Source organism: Phacochoerus africanus, chromosome 9 (genome assembly GCF_016906955.1).
Source record: "Phacochoerus africanus isolate WHEZ1 chromosome 9, ROS_Pafr_v1, whole genome shotgun sequence".
Taxonomy (NCBI): Eukaryota; Metazoa; Chordata; class Mammalia; order Artiodactyla; family Suidae; genus Phacochoerus; species Phacochoerus africanus.
In genome coordinates, this window is record NC_062552.1 from 53,548,442 (window position 1) to 53,570,641 (window position 22,200).

General features: G+C 45.4%; 1 protein-coding gene across 4 annotated transcripts in view; it reads right to left on the reverse strand.

Annotated features, from left to right (window-relative positions):
* The window catches only part of PDE8A (phosphodiesterase 8A), a 152,364-nt gene that overhangs the window by 24,709 nt on the left and 105,455 nt on the right, over positions 1–22,200 (reverse strand). For all 4 annotated transcript variants that reach the window (XM_047796687.1, XM_047796689.1, XM_047796691.1 and 1 more), the window contains exons 10-18: positions 21,613–21,664; positions 21,470–21,512; positions 15,718–15,795; positions 9,886–9,956; positions 9,472–9,636; positions 8,084–8,132; positions 7,450–7,585; positions 5,391–5,589; positions 1,238–1,455 (exon numbers count right to left, since the gene is read on the reverse strand). In XM_047796687.1, coding sequence (XP_047652643.1) covers positions 1,238–1,455; positions 5,391–5,589; positions 7,450–7,585; positions 8,084–8,132; positions 9,472–9,636; positions 9,886–9,956; positions 15,718–15,795; positions 21,470–21,512; positions 21,613–21,664 — 1,011 coding nt within the window. The remainder of the gene's footprint in view (positions 1–1,237; positions 1,456–5,390; positions 5,590–7,449; positions 7,586–8,083; positions 8,133–9,471; positions 9,637–9,885; positions 9,957–15,717; positions 15,796–21,469; positions 21,513–21,612; positions 21,665–22,200) is intronic.

Consider the following 22,200-nt stretch of genomic DNA (forward strand, 5'->3'; position numbering starts at 1 on the left):
GTTGCGGGTTCGGTCTCTGCCCTTGCTCAGTGGGTTAACGATCCGGCGTTGCTGTGAGCTGTGGTGTAGATTGCAGACGCGGCTCGGATCCCGCGTTGCTGTGGCTCTGGCGTAGGCCGGCGGCTACAGCTCCGATTCGACCCCTAGCCTGGGAACCTCCATATGCCGCAGGAGCGGCCCAAGAAACAGCAAAAAGACCAAAAAAAAAAAAAAAAAGAATCAAACTAGATCCTAGACACATAATGAAAAATGATGACGATTATTTTTTTGGCTGCGCACAGAAGTTCCTGGGCCAGGGATCAAACCTATGCCATAGCAGTGACAACGCCAGGTCCTTAACCTGATGATGCACTGGGGAACTCCTAAAAATGATTACTTTAAAGTGTGACAAGTGCTATGAAGGAACCTGGTACTGAATAATTAGTGAGGGTCAGGGAAGGCTTCCTCAAGAAAGCGACGTGTGAACAAAGACAATGACAGGTTTGCAGGGTAGGAGTACCCATTGTAGTTTAGTAGGTTAAGAACCCAACATAGTGTCTGTGAGGGTGCGGGTTCAATGGCTTGCCTTGTTCAGTGGGGTAAGGATCTGGTGTTGCTGCAAGCTACAGTATAGGTCACAGATGTGGCTCAGATCTGCTATTGCTATGCCTGTGACGCAGGCCGGCAGCTGCATCTCTGATTCAACTCCTAGCCTGGGAACTTCCATGTGCTACAGGTGAGGGCCCCCCACCCCCCCCACCCCCACCCCCTAAAAAAAGTTTGCTGGGAACAGTGGAGTCTTTCAGACAGAGATATAGATGACAGCTTCTCTGAATCTCTCAAGGCTCAAAGTGTCTTGAAATGTCAAGACACAAATGAACTGAACCTTGAAAACATTGTGCTAAAGTGAAAGAAGCCAGTCACAGAAGACTACACATTGGGGCTGCTTCCAGTTATATGAAATGCCCAGAACTGGTAAATCTATGGAGACAGAAAGTAGATCAGTAATTGCCTACCCAGAACTTCAGGAGTTGGGGGGGAGGGCCGATGGGGAGTGACTGCTAACGGGCTTGAGGTTCTTTTAGGGGTGATGGAAATGTTCTAAAGTTGACTGTAGTGATGGCTGCACAACTCTGGATAGACTAAAATCCACGGCACACTTTAAATGGGTAAACTGTACTGTGTGTGAATTATATTCTAATAAATTGTTTAAAGAGAGAGAGAGACAAAGGAAACATACCTTCCTATGCTTTCTTACCTCTCCATGTTTTTAAAGATATTGCATTTATCATCTCCAGTGGTCAGCTGGAAGGCCAAGGCCGCATGGTGGCTCTCCAGCACTGCAGTGTCATTATACAAGATGGCCAGCTCGCTGCCAGCATTGCAGAGGAAGGAGTTGGTTCTCCCGGGATGGTCCACATCATGAATAGTGGCTGCAATGAGGGCAGCGACCTCATCAAGTGGATCTAAAGTTTGCTGAAAACAAGAGATCTTTTAAAAACTGGGGCATGGCATTGAAAGCAAGGAAGCTTTCTGTGTGGTTTTCTTTCTGCCCTATTAAGAATATTTTGGATTTCTGAGAAAGGATATTGTTGAGCAAATCCAGTTTTCCTGTCTCCACTCTGAAACAGTTCCATCTTTGCATATGTTTGTTAGGAAACATTATCTGATTCTCACACAAGTTAAGGACTTACCAAGATACAGGTAGGAGTCACCTCCTCAGCCAGCCTGTCTCTAGACCCATCACAATAAAAGTCCTTAGTCTGACATACTGACTTAGACCAACAGAAACTAGAATTACTAAATTTAAAGAAAGGAAAAAATTTTTTAAGATATGCATCACTCACAATAACTGGGGATTGGTCTACAGTTTTCTCCCCACTTCTGGTGCTTTGTCAGGTTGATGTCAGGGTTTTATGAGTCTGATAAAATGATCTGGACGTTTTCCATCTTCTTCAAGACTTTGAAAAGGTTTACGTAACAAGGAAAAATTCCCTAAAGGGCTAAAGAACTCACCTGCCCATCTGGGTCAGGAGGCAAGTTTTAAAGAAATTGATAGTTTAAAAACAACTCTTCATGATACTCACCTCTTTCAGTTTTCTACTTCTAGAACAAATTTGATTTAAATTAGTTACAGTTTCTTACAGTTTCTTTCTGTAAGAAACCATCTATTTTAAGTATAGACGCATACATTTCTAGGAGTTCCCATTGTGGCTCAGTGGTTAACAAATATGACTAGGAACCATGAGGTTGCGGGTTTGATCCCTGGGCTTGCTCGTGGGTTAAGGATCTGGTGTTGCCGTGAGCTGTGGTGTAGGTTGTGGCTCAGATCTGGTGTTGGTGTGGTTCTGGCATAGGCCGGTGGCTATAGCTCTGATTAGACCCCTAGCCTGGGAACTGTGGCAGTGGCCCTAGAAAAAGGCAAAAAGACAAAAAAAAAAGTATACATTTCTGTCATTCTCCATTTCAAGTGTATTTCTGTGTTTTCTGTATTTTTTTATTAGTTTGGCTAGAACATACTTTTCTGTTTTTTTTCTCTCAAAAAAAAAAAAAAAAAAAAGCCCTTTTGGATTATCATTTTGCTCTTCCCATCCTGTAGGTCTTGATATATAGACTTCTCATGTTCCTGTTTTCTAAATAATCTGTTATTTTTGGTTTATGTCTTATTTCTCCCGAAATTTTTCAAAATATTTTCTCATTTGTAGTGAATGACATTTTTTTAAATTAACCTTTAGTTATTAAATTCTAGTTTTTGTTGTGGTTAGAAAATCTAGTCTATGAAATTTAAGTTTATCAAGACATTCATTGTGCCCTAGTGAAAAAGATCATTTTTGGAAATATTCTATGGACACATGAAAAGACGGTGTACAGCTAATAAATCAGTCTTATAAATTTATATGCTTGGGATTATCAGACACAACTTAGAATAGATTTACAAGGAGATCCTGCTGAGTAGCATTGAGGACTATGTCTGGATACTCATGTTGCAACAGAACAAAGGGTGGGGGAAAAAAAAACGTAATGTATACATGTAAGGATAACTTGATCCCCTTTCTGTACAGTGGGAAAATTAAAAAAAAAAAAAGAAATTCAATAGTTTTAACTTTAAATGGGTGAATTTGACAATGTTCTTATATCTCAACAAATGCAATTAAAAATTAAGTTAGCTGTCTGAATATATAGTTGTATGTTATCTATATCATAATTCAAAAGCAATAAATTACAGCAAAAATTGGAGTTCCCATTGTGGCACAGCAGAAACAAGTCCAACTAATACCCATGAGGTTGTGGGTTCGATCCCTGGCCTCGTTCAGTGGGTTAAGGATCTGGCATTGCGGTGAGCTGTGGTGTAGGCCGGCGGCTGCATCTCTGATTTGACCCCTAGCCTAGAAACTTCCATATGCCTCAGGTGCGGCCTTAAAAAGCAAAAAAAACCAAAAAACACCAGCAAAAATCAGGTTGTTTATATGTGGAACCATACTGACACAGACATCTCTCCTCTGCCATTTTTATTCACACTATAAAAATAGTCCTATTTCTAGATCCTTATTCTACCTACAGTCTTAGTCATGACCTTTCTTAAACAACAACAAAAAACAAAAAACAAACAAACAAACAAAAAACAGAGGGAGCAGAGACATGAGACCCAATTCTGAGAGGGTGTGACTTCAGGGTAAGGCATTAATAACATTTGCTCAGCATGTCCATGTGCTAGAATCATCCTTTCAGGTTGTTTTCTTCCCTATATTTGTCCCTGGTCACAGGTGAGGAGGTGGGACCAGGAGGCACTTGTCCTTGCTCTGCTGCCTGCCTGGGCTGGTCCTGGCCACCATGAGGCCTTCTCCAGATGCCAGGACATAAGGCAATGACACCTCACTGTCTTATTCCTCACGAGGCCATTTTCTTAGACACAAAACCAGTGGTTTGATTCTTCTGCTCTTGAGTAATTCTGAAAGTGAATTGGCCATGCACTAGAGCTCCCTGGACCCTCTGTGCCATTTTATGATGGACACTGAAAGAAGTAACACAAATACTCTGACAAATAGTGCAAGTCTAGTCGCTACTTCAAAAAATTCCCTAATGAAATAGTTTACAACATGGAAAGCTTTCTTGGGAAGCTCGATTTAGGAGTGTGCCTTTCTTCTGTGAACTCTTCTCACTGTGGCCTCTTCCTATCCCGCATTCTCCCAAGGCCCCAAAGCTGGAGCTAAAGTTGCTAAATGTCTCTGGGCCAGTTCCAACTGGCCACCAGCAGGTGCCAGTGGCCACTGCACCTGATACTAGGAGCCTCTGAGTGAACGGTCCTCATCCTTCCTCCGCTGCACTCCCTGGACAGAGAGGGACAGGCATCAGGGATCCTGAAGGAGCTTGTTGTCCAAAGGGAGTGGATGGTAAGCATTCTAATACAGCAAAACCAGGAGAGTGCCCAGGAGGGTGTGAGAGTATGGACGAGAGGCAGCCAAGTCAGGGTTGGAAGTAGAGGGTTTCTAGGGAAGGCTTCTTAGAGGAATGAAGACCGAGATAGATCCCTGAAGGACGGGGGAGATGTGAGGGAAGCCAGCACCAGCAAAGGGAACAGTATGGCAAGGACGGGAGCTTCAGAAACTAAAGTGGTATATAGCACGGCCCAAACATGGCCCGTGGGTTGAGAGCTATGCACACTGTCCATGGAGTTTAAAGTTTAAACCCTGAAAGAGGACGGGAGGCTGCTCCTGGGAACAATATGGTCAGAGTGAGTTCCCTAGGAGGCAAGTCAGGAATTCTCGTTTGGCACCATTTAGATGACAAATGAGGGAGCCCTCACTGGGACAGCAGCAGGGGCACTATGTGCAGGCAACAATTCTGAGGACATGGAGAGGTTGTAGCAGGCAAGGTCAGATATCTACCAGATGCTGGGGGCTTGAAAGGAATGAACTGAAGATGACGCCAGATTTCTGACTTGGGTATCTGCTTGGATGATGGAAATCTGGATCGGGTAGGCAACTGTGGGTGGGAGCAGTGTTGGGCAAAGATGATGAACTTGGTCTCAAACCCTGCTGACTCTGACAGGTAGATGGGGACCCTAAAGTGGCAACATCCGACAGTTACCTGGCTAGACTTGCTGGAGATTCAGAGACTCCCAGAAAAGCAGTCCTACCCTGTTCTCGCTGGCTTTCTCCCTGGGGACCAAATCCTGCTCCTTACCCTGCTATGGAATGACTGGGGACAAGTCATGAATTAACATATCAACTCCCCACAACCAAGGCAAGGCCTCCTTCCTGACTCCTCCTGTGGCCACGCCCCCCCCCCCCCCCCCCCCCCCCCCGGCCAGGCTGCACATGCGCAGGACATGCCCCTCCCGAGCAATCGCACCGCAGAGCAACCCCTCCACTGCTCCCACCTATTAAGTATGGAGCACCAACACCACTCACCTTTATCCTCTCTTTGCAGAGAAAATAGGCAGTGGCATGAAGCACATCGGCAGCATGTGTAGAATTGTGGTAGGGGTTAGAAGAATGATAATTGGCTTCGATAATTTGTAACCATGATCTCAGTGTTGTCTCAGAGCAGTTTAAAAATTCACAGACTCCAAAGCGAGCAAACGTTTTGAGACCAAGATAAATCAAAGGCCTATAGAGAAAAAACACCCACAACATTAAAACAAAGCAAGGAAACAGGCAAAGTGTTGGATCTGAACAGAATCAAAGAGAAAAACTAGAACCAGACTTCAGAGATTGTGCAGGGCTGCAAAGTGGGGCCTGCATGAGTGGCACACTGTTGCCCTTCCTCCTGGTAGCCACCGCCAACCTTGGGTGGAGCCTAGTCCCAACCTTGGGTGGAGCCTAGTGAGGTTTGCTCTCTTGTTCTTTCTTTCTTCTTTTTTTTTTTTTTGTTCTTTTTAGGGCCGCGCCTGCAGCATATGGAGGTGCCCATGCTTGGGGTTGAATCGGAGATGTAGCTGCTGGCCTACACCACAGCCACAGCCACGCCAAATCCGAGTCGCATCTGAGACCTACACCACAGCTCATGGCAATGCTGGATCCTTAACCCACTGAGCGAGGCCAGGGGTTGAACCCGTGTCCTCATGGATGCTAGTCAAGTTCATTAACCACTGAGCCAAGATGGGAACTCCTCTTGCCCTTTCTGGCTCAGACCCTACTTGTTGGACTAGTGGATCCCCCAAAACAAAGTGTTGCCAGGCTAGACTTGTGCTACCTTGAACCCTATCCCCTCCTTTGGACTTGTAGGACCTATGTCATTGGCCAGATGTCCTGCCTAGGAGAAAATTACAGTTCCCGATGACGGCATATGAGCCAGATGTCGTCGCATGTCATGTAATGGTCTTGACAATCTGGAGGTGTGCGTTACAGTGTGAAGCGGTTTCCCAGAGAAGCTTCCCAGAGGTTTCCCAACTGGTCACCCATCCTTGAGAAGTCATCTTCATCCAGCATCTGGCCTTTGCCTGGAAGGTCAAGAAACTTGGCTCTGCTGAGGCAGTATCCAGACAGTCAGGCTCCCAGGATTTGAACTGACCTACCTTGACCAATTCATGTGAATACAGTCTCACTAGTATGTTAACCAGGTGCCCAAAGATTTGTTTTGGAAATATTCTTTTCCATTGTCCTTGTCCACGGTGGGTGCATAGATGCAGAATGTATCAGAAGGTTGTTCGCTGTGAGCATGAGCAAAGGGTATGGCCTGTCCTGGGGACAGTCACACAGACCAGGATGAGATCTGCTAAGTTACCCCACAGCCAACGAGCATGCCTCTTTTGCAGCTGCCTTCTGTCTGCCGGGGTCAGGGCCTCACCCTTTGGAAGATCAGTTCTGGCTGGCATGGGCCCTGGACACCCTTTTCTGTATGCCGAGCCAATCACACCCCTCTGGCTAACTGTTCTTTTCCAGCAAGGTATAAAGCTGAAGGTAAAACCCCAATACCACACTACCCTCTGTGACCCTACCCAGATCAGGAGGACTGGAGTTCTGAGTGTCCCCATGCCTGTCACCAACATAGCAACCAAGATCTGGGCATAGCTCCTATCGAATGTGCATTTGTGTATTTCTAAGTTTTAGTTCCAGGCTCTGAGTGGGGCTCTTGCCTGCTATCTCAACATATTGCTACCTACAGGAGAAATTAACTACTATGTTTTACAGGAAAAAAAGGAAAAAAGGGAAGGAAGGAAGGAAGGAAGAAAGGAAGGAAGGAAGGAAGGAAGGAAGAAAGAAAGAAAGAAAAAGAAAGAAAGAAAGAGAAAAGAAACTTTGGCTCTTTGGGGAGATTAAGTCACTTGCTCAGGTTCATGCTTGCTCTTTCCACAGAAGTCCCCCTGGCTTCTCACAGATCTCTGGTCAAGGCCTGGGCCCTGTTGCTCTTTCCTGAGCCTCCTCCCTGACCAGGGACTGGCTCTGTGCAGAATCCACACTCTTTGGGTGGCTCTTTCCATATCAGTCCTTGGAATCAAGCTGTCTGCTGAGCTCCACAGAGACTCACCTTTTATGAGTGGCAGCCTCAAGTTCAAAAATATCAAAGTCCCAGTATTCCTCATTTTCCATGGCCCGAGCTATCCGCGGTGGGATGTCGTGAAGGGAGATGGGGGTGATTATACTGCTGGAAACCTGTTGAAGGCCTACAAAGTGATATGATTTGGAGAACAAAATTAATAGGCTTTATAGCTTTGTTCCTTAGGGAGAACAGTACGGCTTAAGGGGACAGTTGCTTTGTTTCTCAGGTTTTATGATACACCAACAAACTTGATGAGAAAAATTACCTGAAAATTTTCATCTGAAAAACTTATTTTCATCACTTAAGCTTAGCTGTAATTTTTTTTTTTTCTTTTTAGGGCCACACCTGTGGGATATGGAGGTTCCCAGGCTAGGGGTCGAAATGGAGCTGCAGCTGCCAGCCTATGCAACAGCCACAGTAACACCAGATCCAAGCTATGTCTGTGACCTATGCCACAGCTCGAGGCCAACGCTGGATACTTAACCCACTGAGTGAGGCCAGGGATGGAATCCACGTCCTCATGGATACTAGTTAGGTTCTTAACCCACTGAGCTACAACAGGAGCTCCCAGCTTAGCTGTAGCATTAATAGCGATCCAAAAAGTTAAAAAGGGAAAACTTACTTTTTGTTGAAAGAACATATTCATTCCCAGATAGTCTTCGCAAACCATCCTGATAAAAATGAAGGAAACAAGGAAAAGGGAAGTCACAACTCTTTTTTACTTTTCAAAAACCCCAGAACAGCCAGTCCCAGAGGACAGATGAGGGCAGGCCTTGCCATCTACGCATGCGAAGGCTCTGCTGTGATCACCACCGTGGTCAACCACAAGCTCAGTCACTTACACCAGAGCACAGAGCCAGATGCTGGGAAGGACCGGCTAAACTCAGGGGCAGGGGGAACATCAGGGAGGTGAGTGCAAGAGATGCCCCAAAAGCCCACTGGCATTCAGGACCCACTTTCTTTCTTAGGGACCACATGCCTCTGCCCTTAATCTTCCTCACACTCGGCTCATGGACACCAGGCTTCCTCTGGAAAACTAGACCCTTCCTTGCTCTCTTAAGTGCCCGCACACTGCCCAGCTGCCTCTCGGGCTGAGAGCTGCTCCCAGACCACTGCCCATGCCCCTGGGCAGGCCCCTCCTCGGGCCTACGGCTGCTCTCTCCCCGCCTTGCCTCTTTTCTCCCCTCATCCCTGGGACACTATCCCACCCCATCCCTCATCACCCCCGTCCCAGCTCCCCCAACCCCCAACACACGCACAGGCTGGAGGAGCCTCTTTCTCAAATAGGCAACACCATCTCTGGGAATTGCTCTACCCTTCAGATGACTGCCTGAAACCTTATTTTATGGAATCAAGTGACTTCAGAAAGCAGGAATTAGGAGGGGAAGTAAATTTTTTATTTGTGAATTTTTCTAAAAGTGACAGATGGCAAGGGAATGATCTGTTTTCCATGAAGTTGTTCTTCCCTGTGAGACCTCTATGCTAGATGGGCTGGAGGGGGGATCCACGACCCCTCAAGAGCCCACTAGAAAGCCCCCCTCTAATGAAATGGTCCCAAGCCCTTCTTTCCCCTGAAGTCACCAAATCTGTGTAGGATGCTCTGGAGGAAAACCACATGCCCTATCCCCTGGTGCCTCTTTAAATATATATAGTAGTTCTGTTTTATAATACGGTATGGATCATTTTATATATATATTTTTTATTCTGCCCCAGTTTTCAAAATCTTAAAACAATTCAATTTTCTTTAAATAAATCACTTGCAGAACCCCTGAGCCAAAGTGAAGAACCAGCTCAGCAGACTGAGAAGGCTCCTCCTTCTCCTGGGTGGTAGGCAGCAGGTGAGTGACAGCTCAGCCAGAGGGCAGCTAAGCCCAGGCAGTGGAGGCTTTAGGCCTCGACTGAGCTCCACACACAAAGAGTGCTGTGTAGGCCAGCCCACAAACAAATCACCTCTGGGAAAACACACAAGAACGGCAGGATCTAGCCAGCAGCCTGGTGGAATATACTTACAGACATTAAGCCCCCAACGAGGTCATTGGCATGAGGATCATCATCCTTAGCACCGAACTGTGGTGAATATAATTCAGTGGTTCTCAGAATTTCCAGAACACGGTCTAAGGCTTCTGTCACAGGCATGGGACTGCTTTCCTGGGCAGCATTGATGATATTGATTACCTACAATATGGAAAGACAAGGCCTGAGTTTCATAACATTAAAGACAATGAAGAAGCAGTCCAGAGAGTCAGGCTGGCAGCAGTACTCAGTGCTAACTTCAGACTATTAAAATGTGCGTGTCAGGCAGCTCCATACAATCAGGAGTGCATTATTATTGCTGTGGGTCCCTGTTTCTTCTCGCTGAAAACAATCAACTGGGAGAACGAGAGACTGCTCTGCTCAATGGAAACCAACCACAAACTGTTTCACCTTGGTGATGGGCGCCTCGATCGTCATGGAATGTATCCGGGCCATGGAGGAGTGTCGTCTCTGGCTGGAAACTGTGGAGAGATCACGTGATGCAGAAATCAGGGCTGTGCACCTGTCTCCCCTCCTTCCCCAGGCCCCAGAGTACTCAGCTGCATGATGAAGCACAACTACATGGTCCCTGAACTTCCTTTCTATCTTAACAAGCCTGGGATTCTGGCATGACCAACCTTGCTTCCCTCAGTTCTAGGCACTAGGATGCATGTGTCCCTGTAGACAACATCTGAGGTCACAGGCCAGAGAGAAAAGAGAGAAAACAATCTAGCGAGTCAGAGCCAAACAGCCTCTTTTTGTGTTTACAACAATAAGGCTTTATAATTACTCAGCTTGCCACTATCCAGGAGTGCAAATGTTCTGCAAGACAATGCCCCGCAGGCTCTTGGTTTCATATACAGCGTGAGCAATAAACACAACTCAAGGAACTGAAATAATGAATCTCTGGTTCAATTTTTCAAGGCATCCGTTAGTGCTTTCCACTGTCATACTTTATCTACAGTGACTGGGTCAATACTGTAAGTGAGGAGGGCAGCAAATCTTGGGCTCTAAAATGTGCTAATTTTTTGTTGCTCCTATCAAGATCCAGTTCCTCTGGGGTGGGGAGAAGCCTGGGCAGTACACAGGCAGGAGAAAATATTCACACAGTGTTCTGTGTATCTCCCTGAAAGCCCCACTGTCAGGCCAAATGCTGTTTACCAAAGACCTTAAAGGACCACAGACTGTTCAACAGCCTGATGTGTCAGCCTTATTTTTACCAAACTAAGGCCCAAGGAGAAACACTGTGCAAGATGAACCAACTCAGGAGCTCTCGAATGCTTTACATTTCGGAGCTCAGCAGAACTCCTAAATCTAATTTTGGTGACTAGCACATGGTTTCCAACTTTCCATTTTACCTAACAAGGTCATTAAACCAAAAAAAAAAAAAAAAACCACACTATTCTATCACCATGTCATAAAAGAACTTGTTCTCATTTAAAAATAGAATGAAAGTGACATATACTTATAAAAAACAATTCTGTGGATGTAATAAGGCAAGAAAAAGAAACAGATGGTATAGAGATTGTCGTGACTGTGTGTGTATAAAGTCTGAAAGAACCTACAAACACCTTGAGTAAGTTTATCAAGGTTATTGGGGACAAGGCCAATGCACAAAAGTCAATTTTTTTTCTATATACCAGCAACAGACAACTGGATGTTGAAATAAAAAACATTGTACCAATAGCATCAAAAAACATCAATAGGAGTTCCCGTCGTGGCGCAGTGGTTAACGAATCCGACTAGGAACCATGAGGTTGCGGGTTCGGTCCCTGCCCTTGCTCAGTGGGTTAACGATCCGGCGTTGCCGTGAGCTGTGGTGTAGGTTGCAGACGCGGCTCGGATCCTACGTTGCTGTGGCTCTGGCGTAGGCCGGCGGCTACAGCTCCGATTCAACCCCTAGCCTGGGAACCTCCATATGCCGAGGGTGCGGCCCAAGAAATAGCAACAACAACAACAACAACAAAAAAGATAAAAGACACACACAAAAAATTCAATATTTAAGGATATATGTAATGGAAAAATGTGCAAGAGTTATATGGCTGAAAACACAAAGCATTTCTGAGAAAAAATAAAGATAGTCTAAATAACGACAATGAATATAGAGATTTCAATTTTCCCCAAATAGATCAATCTACATACAGATTTAAGACACTCCCAGGAGGCCGTGGGTATGTATACTGACGAGCTGATTCTAAATGTTATATGGAAACACAAAAGACCTAAAACAGCCAAGAGAGTGCTGAAGAAGAACTTTATACTGCCAGATACCAAGGCTTACCAAATGGCTGTAGTAATCGATGGTGGTATTGATACAACCAAGGACAGACAGAACAATGAAACAGAACGGAGTCCAGAAAGAGACCATCTATTTATAGTCACATGGTTTACAAAAATGGATGTTACTTCCAAAGATGGTTTTTGACTATAGTTTTGGGCCAGCTGGGTTTCCCTGTAGGGGGGAAATTCATTCTTGAGTCCTATCCTCACTAGATATAAAATTAATTTGAAATGGATCACAGACCCAAAGCAAAAGATAAAAGAAATAAAGTTTCTAGAAAGAAACATGGGGGAGGGAAACATGGAAGAATATTCTTCATGACTTTGGTACAGAGAATGATTTCTTAAAATAGGACAAAAAGCAGTACCTTAATAGAAAACACTGATAATTTAAGAACCTGTGTTTGTGTGACTGGGTCACTTTGCTGCACAGTAGAAAATTGACAGAACACTGTAAATTAGCTATAGTGGAAAAAATTAAAATCATTTAAACAAATAAATAAATAAAAAGAGTATCCCTTAACAGCGGTCCAAGGGTGGTGGTGTTGGGGTGTCTGCTGCATGTATAAGCAACAAGCGGGGATGCATTGTCTGTGGAGAACTTATAAACAGTAATAAAGCTGTCTGGTAATTGGTTTGCTTTTTATTACCACCATAAACTAGCAATTTTAAACAATGTCAGTTAAAAAATATTGGTCCTTGGGGAAAAAAAGCACTTTTGCTGTGGGTACTGTAGAGGTTGAATAATTTCAATATGCACACACACACACATATATATTTTTTTGAAGTATAGTTGATTTACAACATTGTGTTAGTTTCAGGTATACAGCAAACTGATTCAGTTATGTGTGCATATATATATATATTTTTTCAGATTCTTTTCTATTATAGGTTATTACAAGATACTGAATGGAGTTCCTGGTGTTAATGCAGTAAATCCTTGTTGCTTGTCTACTTTATGCGTAGTGGTCTGTACCTGCTGATCCTGTACTCCTAGTTTATCACCATGCCCTCGCATTCCCCTATGGTAGCCCCCGGTTTGATTTCTATGTCTGTAAGTCTATTTCCATTTTGTATATAGATTCATTTGTATTATGTTTTGGATTCCATATATGTGATAACAAACAGTAAAAAAAAATAATAATAATAAGAGCAATGAAACCTTGGTTTAATGTTGTAATATCTTCTTAAGGAGTGACAGAATTTTGGAAATTGATAAGGCTCCATAATTTGGATGTAAATTGTCACTGAATTCAGCTTTTGTATTTTTTTATCTCTCTCTTTTTTTTTTTTTTTGGTCTTTTTAGGGCTGTGCCAGTGGCATAAGGAGGTTTCCAGGCTAGGGGTCTAATTAGAGCTGCAGCTGTGATCTATGCCACAGCCACAGCAATGCCAGATCCAAGCCGCATCTGCGACCTACACCACAGCTCATGGCAATGCCAGATCCTTAACCACTGAGCAAGGCCAGGGACTGAACCCACAACCTCATGGTTTCTAGTTGGATTCGTTTCCACTGAGCCACGACGGGAACTCCAGCTTTTGTATTTTTTATATGTGTTTCAAGAGAGAGAGAGAAAGCATAGGAAAAATTCTGAAAATGAGCAGTTATAGGTGAGAAGAAAATACATGAAAAGAGTTGGAAATAAAACAAGTGAAGTTAAAAGAAAAAAAAAAAAGAACCTCTATTCACTGAAAGACTATTAAGAGAGTGAAAAGGCAATTTACAGACTAAGAACAATATACTTGGAATATTTATATCCATATCTAGAATATAAAGAGAATTTCTACAAACCAACAAGAAAAAGATAAATAACCTAATAATAAAAAATGGGCAAAATATTTAAATAGCACTTAAAAGAGGATATCCAAATGGCCAATAAGCATATGAAAGGGTTGCTTGATCTCATTAGTCATCAGGAGAATTAAAGTTCAAATTATATCCAGTAACATGGCTAAGGTTTAAGACTCTGGGGAACCAAGGCGGGGGGCGGGGGGTGGGGGTGGGGGGGCGTGCAGAGCAACCGGAACTCTCCCAGACAGTGATGGAAAGGAACATGGTATATCCCACACAGAAGAACTGTCTGCGGCTTCCCAAAGGCCCCGCAATTCCACTCCTAGGTAAGAGAGGAACACACATTCCACAAAAAAAGACAGTACCAAAATATTCACCACAGCCTTACATTCCAAAATATTCTTAACAGCCAAAATATTAACAGCCGCAAGGCAGAAAGATGAACACAAAGGGCCATTAGTAAGAAAATGGATAGACAAATTGCGGCATATTCATAGAATGGAATGTTACCAAGTAATTCAAAAGAATGAACTACTGATATACCTAACAACGTGGATGAATCTCAAGAACATTAAAATGAGTGATGGAGGCCAAACACAAAGAGTGCGATTCCATTCCTCTGAAGCACAAAAAGAGGCCAAATTAACTTCTGTGCAAAATCAGTGGTTGCCTCTGTGGTGAAACGTGTGAATGCGAGTGCATGCATGCATTTTCTATATCTATTTTGGGTGGTTACATTCTATACAGTTCAATGTACAGAACTGCCAAAACTTACTGAACTCAACACTTAATAGGAATTTTATTACATGTGAATTATAAGTCAATTAAAAAGAACACTGGTTAAAAACCAAACACACTAAAAGAAAAATGTTTTACTCTTAAAAATACAGAAATGGACAAAGTAATCCAAAGGATGAACAGAAGTCAGCATGTGGGAGTGAAGATGGTTTTGGGCATCAGTGACCTTGACCCTGCTCTGCTCTACTCTGCCCAAGGGCCCTAACATGTGATGACGGCAGTGACCCCTAACCTTGCCAGGTGCCACACGGAACCTCACATAATCCTCTGTGGACAGCACAATCATCTCCATTTTATGACGAGGAAATGGAAGCATGGAAGTCCAGTCCCAAGGATGGACAAAAAGTAGATGAGGCTGGGACCTAAATCAAGGTCATTCTGAGGCTCAAGTCCACACTCTTCCCTATAAGACCACTTTGCTCCCTGGCCTCGCAGCAGGGGTGGGATCTGTATTGTCCTTCCAATGCGAGGGACACGCAGCATGTCTTCTGGTCCTTGCAACAAACCCATGAGAGAAATGAGGGCAGGCACTGGATCTCAGTTGTAAAATAGGCAAATTTTGGCTTTTTATCTAGTAACAATCAACTCCATATGCTTCCCAATTCATCTCTCAGTCAAAGAAAGTACACAGCTAGCAGGAATATTTGCCTTCACACTATCTACAAATAATTTTCATTGTACTTCAAAAACTCCTAGGAGTTCCTGTTGTGGCTCAGTGGTATGAACCCGACTAGTATCCATGAGGATGCGGGTTCAATCCCTGACCTCGGTCAGTGCTGGAAGCTGTGGTGCAGGTGGAAGATGTAGCTCCGATTCGAACCCTAGCCGGGGAACCTCCATATGCCTCGGGTGCAGCCCTAAAAAGCAACCCCCCCAAAACAAAAACAAAAAACTCCTAGATGTCTCAGTCCACATAGCTACATAATCTTTAAAAAATCATATTCCAACTAGAACTTAAAGAATATTTGCTTAATAAGAGTCTTTTACATCCCAAAATGCGGCTCACTTCCCCACCAAAAGGCAAGCTTCCATGACAGACTGTAATAGAATAAATCATTAAGAATTTCCAATGATTGGAAATCGTTGCTCATACAATTATAGCAGATAAGCTGACATCTTAAGCTGTTACAGTTTAGAAAATCAACTACAGAATAGATGGTAAAAAGTATCCACTATTTTTTTTTTCATTCCCTGACTCCATCAAAAGGGTCAGGATGGAACCCACTGGCAAAGGAGTTGTGGGGGGGTGGCAGTGAGGGAGCCAGCCAGAGGGAGGCAGCGCCAGAAGCCGAGGCTGGGGAGGGAGCGTTAGACATCTCCACGTGTTCCACACTGAGAGGAGAGTGTTCTCTTCTCTGGTCTTTGTCACCTACCTTCGCCTGCTCGAGAGGCAACAGTTCTGACATCCAGGGAGCTTTTTCTCCTGTCTTTATGTTTGCCTGTCTGATTATCTGTGGAAACAATTAAATTATAAATTACCTCTCCCAAGAGACTGTAATAACACATTAGGAAAATTACCAATCTAAAAGTTTTAAGACGTAATTTAAGAATTAGAACACCATTTAGGATGCCACAAAAAAAATCAGCACAGTGCACAGACGTGAAGACTGTCAGCAACTCGGTTTTAAGGGAGGCTGACTTTCTCAAAATGTCCTACCTGGTACTGACATAAACAAGTGCTTTACAGTTGCCAGGTTACATAATTACTGAGTCCCATAATGCAAAAACTAGCAGAAATGAACTCACCTATCATGATTCTATATAATTCTGATCCCCATCCACCCTTGCCCCATCCCCACCCAATGCAAGATTTTTTTTTTCCACAATACAAGCTCTAAATAAAATGTTCCAGAGAAGAAGGTGCCTCTCTTTTGGACGGTAGTACAAGGAACATGAGTTTGGGGTCTATTCCTCTGCCCCTGCTTCCTGTGGACAGCACCATTGCTCTTTGAGGCTCCAAACAGGGGTTGTCTTCGACTCCTCTCAGTCCCTAACCTCAACCCCACGCCAATCAACAACGAGGCAAACTTAACCTTCCTTCCTATGCCCTCCTCTGTGCTCCTCCTGGATGTCACATGTGGGACCAAGCCTCTCCATCCTGTCCCCATTTCACAGGCCAGGAAACTGGAAGCCACCACGCAGATGAGTGAGCACACAGCAGGTGCTTGAGCTCAGGTCTCCCCTCCTGTAACTTCTCTGTCTTCTCCTGGCTTCCTCACCAGGAATCCTCTCATGAACAGGATCCAAGTGAAGGCCCTTGGTATGCCTCCCCACCACTGAGAAGCTGCTCCCTTGCTGTCTGCTACATTCACTTCTATGTGGGCGCTGGCATGACCTTGTCAAGGTCCCTGAGGACCTGGTTGTCACTACATCTGAAGGACACAATTCAATTCTTAGCTGACTGACTGCCTTGTGGTCCTAGACACCACTGATCCCTCTTCCTGCAAACCCCTGGCTCACACAAGTCCACGCTGGCTTTCCTTGCACCTCTTACTATTATTTCTTCCTAGTTTCCGTCATGATCCCCTCTTCCTCAGCACCCCTGCTCTTCCCAAAGGTCCAGTCCTTAGCCCCCTTCTCTTCTCAGATAACACAATCTTCCCAGGAGACCGCATTCCTTCCTACAGCCGCAACTAATTCCCGTGCTGCTGGCCTGACCCAGGCCTTCCTCCTGAGCCCCAGACTTACATCTTAACTGACCACTCGTCACCTCCACCTGGACACCCCTCAAGTACTTCGAATGAGTTCATTACCCAAATGAACTCATTATCTTCTCCCAATCCACTCTTTTCCCCAGGTCTCTGAACAGCATCTACCTTTTTGCTTAAGCTGGAGACAGGTCAGACCCGCTTCTCCCCCTCATCTGGTCAGATAAATCTGTAGATCCTATCTCCTAAATACTCTCCAGTCTCTCCCTGCTCAGTCCCTGTCCTGGTTCAGACACCTGCCACTGTCATTGTAATGATGGCCTTTCTCATTTGTCCCTCAGGCCCCAACCTTGTACCCTTCAACCTATTCTCTACAGGCAGCCAAGGGGTCCTTCTACAACGAAAATCTGACCGGATTCACTCTCCTAAGACATTTTAATGGGTCATTATTATTTTTAGGATTGGATTTAAATTCCCCAGTGTGACACCCAGAGTCCTATGATTATCTGGGCCTCTTCTCTCTGGCCATCATCAGCTACTGCCAAGTCAACTACTGCTTAAGTGACATGCTATTTCACCTCCCAAACCTCTATGCCTCCGCTTAGGAACCCCCCCTGCCACCTTCTTCACCTGGTTAACTCCCGATCCTCTTTGAAGATGCGGCTAAGATGAGGTTCAGGGATCATCTCCTTTAGGAAACCTTTCCCTAATGTCTACCCTTCAACCCTCCAGTAATTGCCTGCTTTACTATCCGTGTCCCTCACCAGCTGTGAAGGACATGAAGGCAGAAATAATCTTCCTTTCCCTTTCCTAGGGCACCAGCACTGCCAGCACATAACAGATGCTCAACAGACGCACGTCTGCTTCTCCAAACACCTGCATATGCCTGAGCACAAGTCGAAGTATCACTAATATAACCGCTCTAAAACCCTTCAGCACTTCAGAGATAAAGAGAAACTTGTTGGCAGTCAAGGACAGGAAGCGTCTGCTTGCAACAGCCTGCCTTTCATCTCTCACTTTCTTGACCACAGGTGGGCTGGGTCAGCACAGCTCTCCCTGCTCTGTCTCAGGAACAGCCTAGACATCGGCTCCTTCTGCCTCTGACGTATGACACTGTGCCCTACCTAAATGCTCACCCTTTCCAATCACACCTCTCTCAACCACACACAGACACCAGCACGTCTCCTTCCTCTGAGCTTCATGGAGATGAGCGCTCACACAGCTGGCTGGTAAGACTTTGCTGTGAGCTTTCTGGTGTCCCTTTACTCTTTCCCTTTTTGCCACTCGACAAACACTTGCAGGGCACCTACCATGTGTCAGGCTCTAAGCCAGGCATTAGGGATGTGACGATGAATAAGGTCAGGTCCACATCCTCAAAGTGGGTGGTATGGAGGGGAACAAAGGCGGGTGGCCTAAGAGTGACAGTACTAATTTGGAAGTGCAGAAGGAGCAGAGCCTCCTCTGGGAGAGGGAGCAGGAAGGAGATGAGTGATGTTTTGTAGATGGAACTCAAAGAGGAGGAAGGCACTTCTAGGAGGAAGCTGCTTTCGGAGGTGGCGCAGAGTGCAGCTGGAGGGAAACAAGACCAGCTGGTGTCCTGAGGACAGGCTGGGGCAGGAGTGGAGGGAGACGAAGCAGGCTTTAACTTCCACTCGGCACCCTAAATACTTTCCTCACCCTAAATATTCAACATTCTTACCCCCTGACAGCCCTGTTGAGATCACTGCTCCCCTCTGATTCCCTACAGCACTTTGTCAATGGTTCTTAAAGCACTTTCATCTACTGGGCTGAGGGGATTCGAACAGAAATGTGGGCCTGACATCTCAACCTGAGCTCGGGCCCCTGAAGGAGCCCCGCACAGGCCCTCCTGCCTCCCAAGAGCTCCACACACAGGGACTGACCTGAGGCATCTGGCCTGGCAGTGGAGACAATGCCAAATAGGCCTCTTCAGACCTGGGCTTGGGCTCAGCATCACCTGCAACTTCGTGTCTCCGCTCTTGGCTTCCTGTTCCGTGAAACACAAGCCTTCTACACTGCCCATCTTGTTAGCAGAGGAAAGTCAGCAGTACTTCCTTGGCCTGCTGGGTAAACCCAGGAAACCCTGGAGAAGCTGTGAGGCCCAGTAACTAGTCAGCTGCCCCAGGAACAGCAGCTGCCTTCATCCCTGCACTAACGCTGCTATCTGCCAGGATAAGCTCCATTTTGGGTACAAGGAAGCTGAGAACCAGGTCTCTTATGTAAAATGCTGGGACCAGTCTTCAGAGAATTTTCTTGGACACTGTCAAGAGTCCAGGCGTTTGTGGAGCGCCTGCTCAGTACGGAGACCAGGCTCTCAGGGTTTCACTGACCTCCAATCTGCCCTGTCTAGAGCTGATAGTCAGCCCTGTGCTCCCTGCAGCTTCAGACACTGTACCCGCCCCCTGCCCCTGAGAATCTCACTTTCTCCTGATGCAGATAACACTCCTTTCAGGTTTGTGAGGCCAGTATCAATGGCCCAACTCTGGCAGCACACGAGAATACCTGTAAAATATGCTGAAGCCCTTCCCTGCTCCACACCACCTGGCCCAGAACTCGTCACCTTAGTGGCAAAGACCTTCCTGACCACCTCCTTGTCCCCTGCACTACCCATCCCCCTACTCAAGAAACACAGAATGCAGGTTTCTTACAGGCAGAGACATCCACTTGGCCTTGCACGTGGTGCTTGTGCACTGAGTTTTCGCTGAACGATGCCCTGGCCTGTTTTCTTCCTCTTACATGGCAAGGTTAGTAGTCTTGTTTCTGGGCCCTCATTCCGTGTAATCTGCTACAGACAGGCTCTAAGAGCTTCTTCGTGCTCAGATGTCTTCATGCTACTCCCTTGCTCAAAAATCCTCAGACTCCCACTGCCTCTGGATGAAAATCCTAATGTGCTACTTGGCATCTAAGGAGGCTTTACGATCCCAACTCCCTTCCACACCAGCCTTTTATACCAGTCAAATTTAAACCCGGCTCTTTCTAGAATATACTCTGTACTTTTCCTCTTCAGTGCCTGTTTTTATTTCTGGAATGCTTTTCCTCCCACGCTCCTCCTCTTACTCAAATCCGCCTCTCCCTGTCTGGAGCTTCTTTCTTCCTCTGAGCCACCATGGCACCACTGGTCCTCCCTCACCCACTTCTGACCACTTGCTATATGTCCTTTGGTATCAATGTGCACTCTTTTTCGACTAAGATGGCTCTTGGGTGTGGAACTGTCCCAGCACATGCTTCAGAGCTTCTGGAGCTGGCTGTCTGGATTCAAGTGCCCGGTCCACCACTTCCTAAGTGGGTATCCCTGGCAAATTATTTGGCCTTTCAGCTCCTTTATCTGTAAAAAGGGAACTTCATCTATCAAGTTCCTGCCCCACTGGGTTACTGCAAGTCTTCAGTTAAATACACTGTAAGTTAAGCACTTGGCACAGTGCCTTGTACACAGTAAACACTTAGAAAACCATGTAGCAGAGGTCCCATTGTGGCTCAGTGGTTAACGAACCCGACTAGCATCCATGAGGATTCGGGTTCGATCCCTGGCCTCGCTCCGTGGGTTATGGATCTGGCATTGCCATGAAACTGTGGTGTAGGTCACAGATGCAGCTCAGATCCCGCACTGCTGTGGTTCTGGTGTAGGCCAGCAGCTGTAGCTCCAATCAGACTCCTAGCCTGGGAACCTCTATATGCCATGGCTGCCGCCCTAAAAAACCAAAAAAAGAAAAGAAAGAAAACCATGTAGGAGACACTCCTAGAATGAAAGAGTGAACTGCTCTGGTATTGCTGAAAGCACATCAACAGCTGAAGGGATGGGAGAGTCTTTTCCATGGACAGACTAGCTGAGCAATGAGAAGTGCCTGGGAGGGGCAGGGTGTTGTAAAGCATCCACACAGGCTTGATGGGCAGCCTCTGGCATGAAGTTGGAGAGGACCTGCACCATCACAGGTAATGGCCAGAGTAGGAAGGTGGCCTGCTGAAGCCATGACATACGCTGGAAGGAAAGAGGTGATTCCAAGCTAGGGAAAAATATCTTCAGTAACACAGACATAGGATAAGCAGATGGTGTCCAAGGCACAGTTAGTCCTTATGAGCCAGATACCAAGTAAGGCAGGTCTGATGGGGTCCACCTATCTCCCTGCAGGCTGGAGGTGAAAGTATCTCTGCTAAAGTACTGCACTGTTGCCCTTAAAGCACAGATCAGGCCAAAAAAGCACACTCCACTCCATAGGTTCATGCACTGAGGTGACCAGTTCTCCCCCCATAGGCTAAGACCCACCCCAGGACACCTGTTGGAACACCCACCAGTGCTCAGGTCCTTTGATTCATAAAGCAGCCTGGGAGTCAGAAATGCTGCCACGGTGCTAGAGAAATACAGTCCTGCCTACACACCAGGCAAGCCTGTCAGAGGGAGGGTCTGTTTTTATTTTTTTTCAAAAGCTCAATGAACCCTAAGAATGAATATGGGGCACCATACCTGTATGAGTGTCAGACTGAACACATTCAGTTATTTTCTCAGCCTAAAAATGAATTTGAGAAGGCATTAGTTCTGGGTGCCTAGTTATGCAATAAGGGAAATCTTGCTGGGTCCCTGGGGTCCCCAGGGCTCTCCTTACATACCTTACTGTTGCCATTGCACACTCTGATAATGGACACATAGTGTCTAATTTTTCTGCAAGTAGAAAACAATGCATTATTTCCCTCCCAGCTCTCTATTCTGATGGACATGCAGCTTATTTATCATTATGAAAAGAACATTTCTCTTTCACAATACACACAATGCCTCAAGGAGAGCTATTGTTTGCAGCCAAGGCCACCAATAAACAAACAATAAGCATCTACGAATATTCTCTAGTGTCTCTGTAAAAAAGAAGTTGACTCTTCAGTAAAAACAACAAAATCCTGAGTCATCACAACATACAATAAAAAATACCTATGTTTAAAAAAAGGTACTACATGTTTAACCAACCAAAGGCCTTCAATTCCTTAACATGTTTTCCTTTTCACAACTCTTTATATTGATGCTCTTCCTCAAGTTTCAACGAACAATCTGCTTATCTCAGAAGCTGCTGACTCTCCTCACTTACTTATTGTTCCTCTGATTTTTTTCAGCTTTTCCCCTTGATAATCCAATCCCTACAAAGTTATCCAAAAAAAATTTGGAAAGGACATAAAAAGGCAAAGAATCAGAACAGAGAGCCCACACAG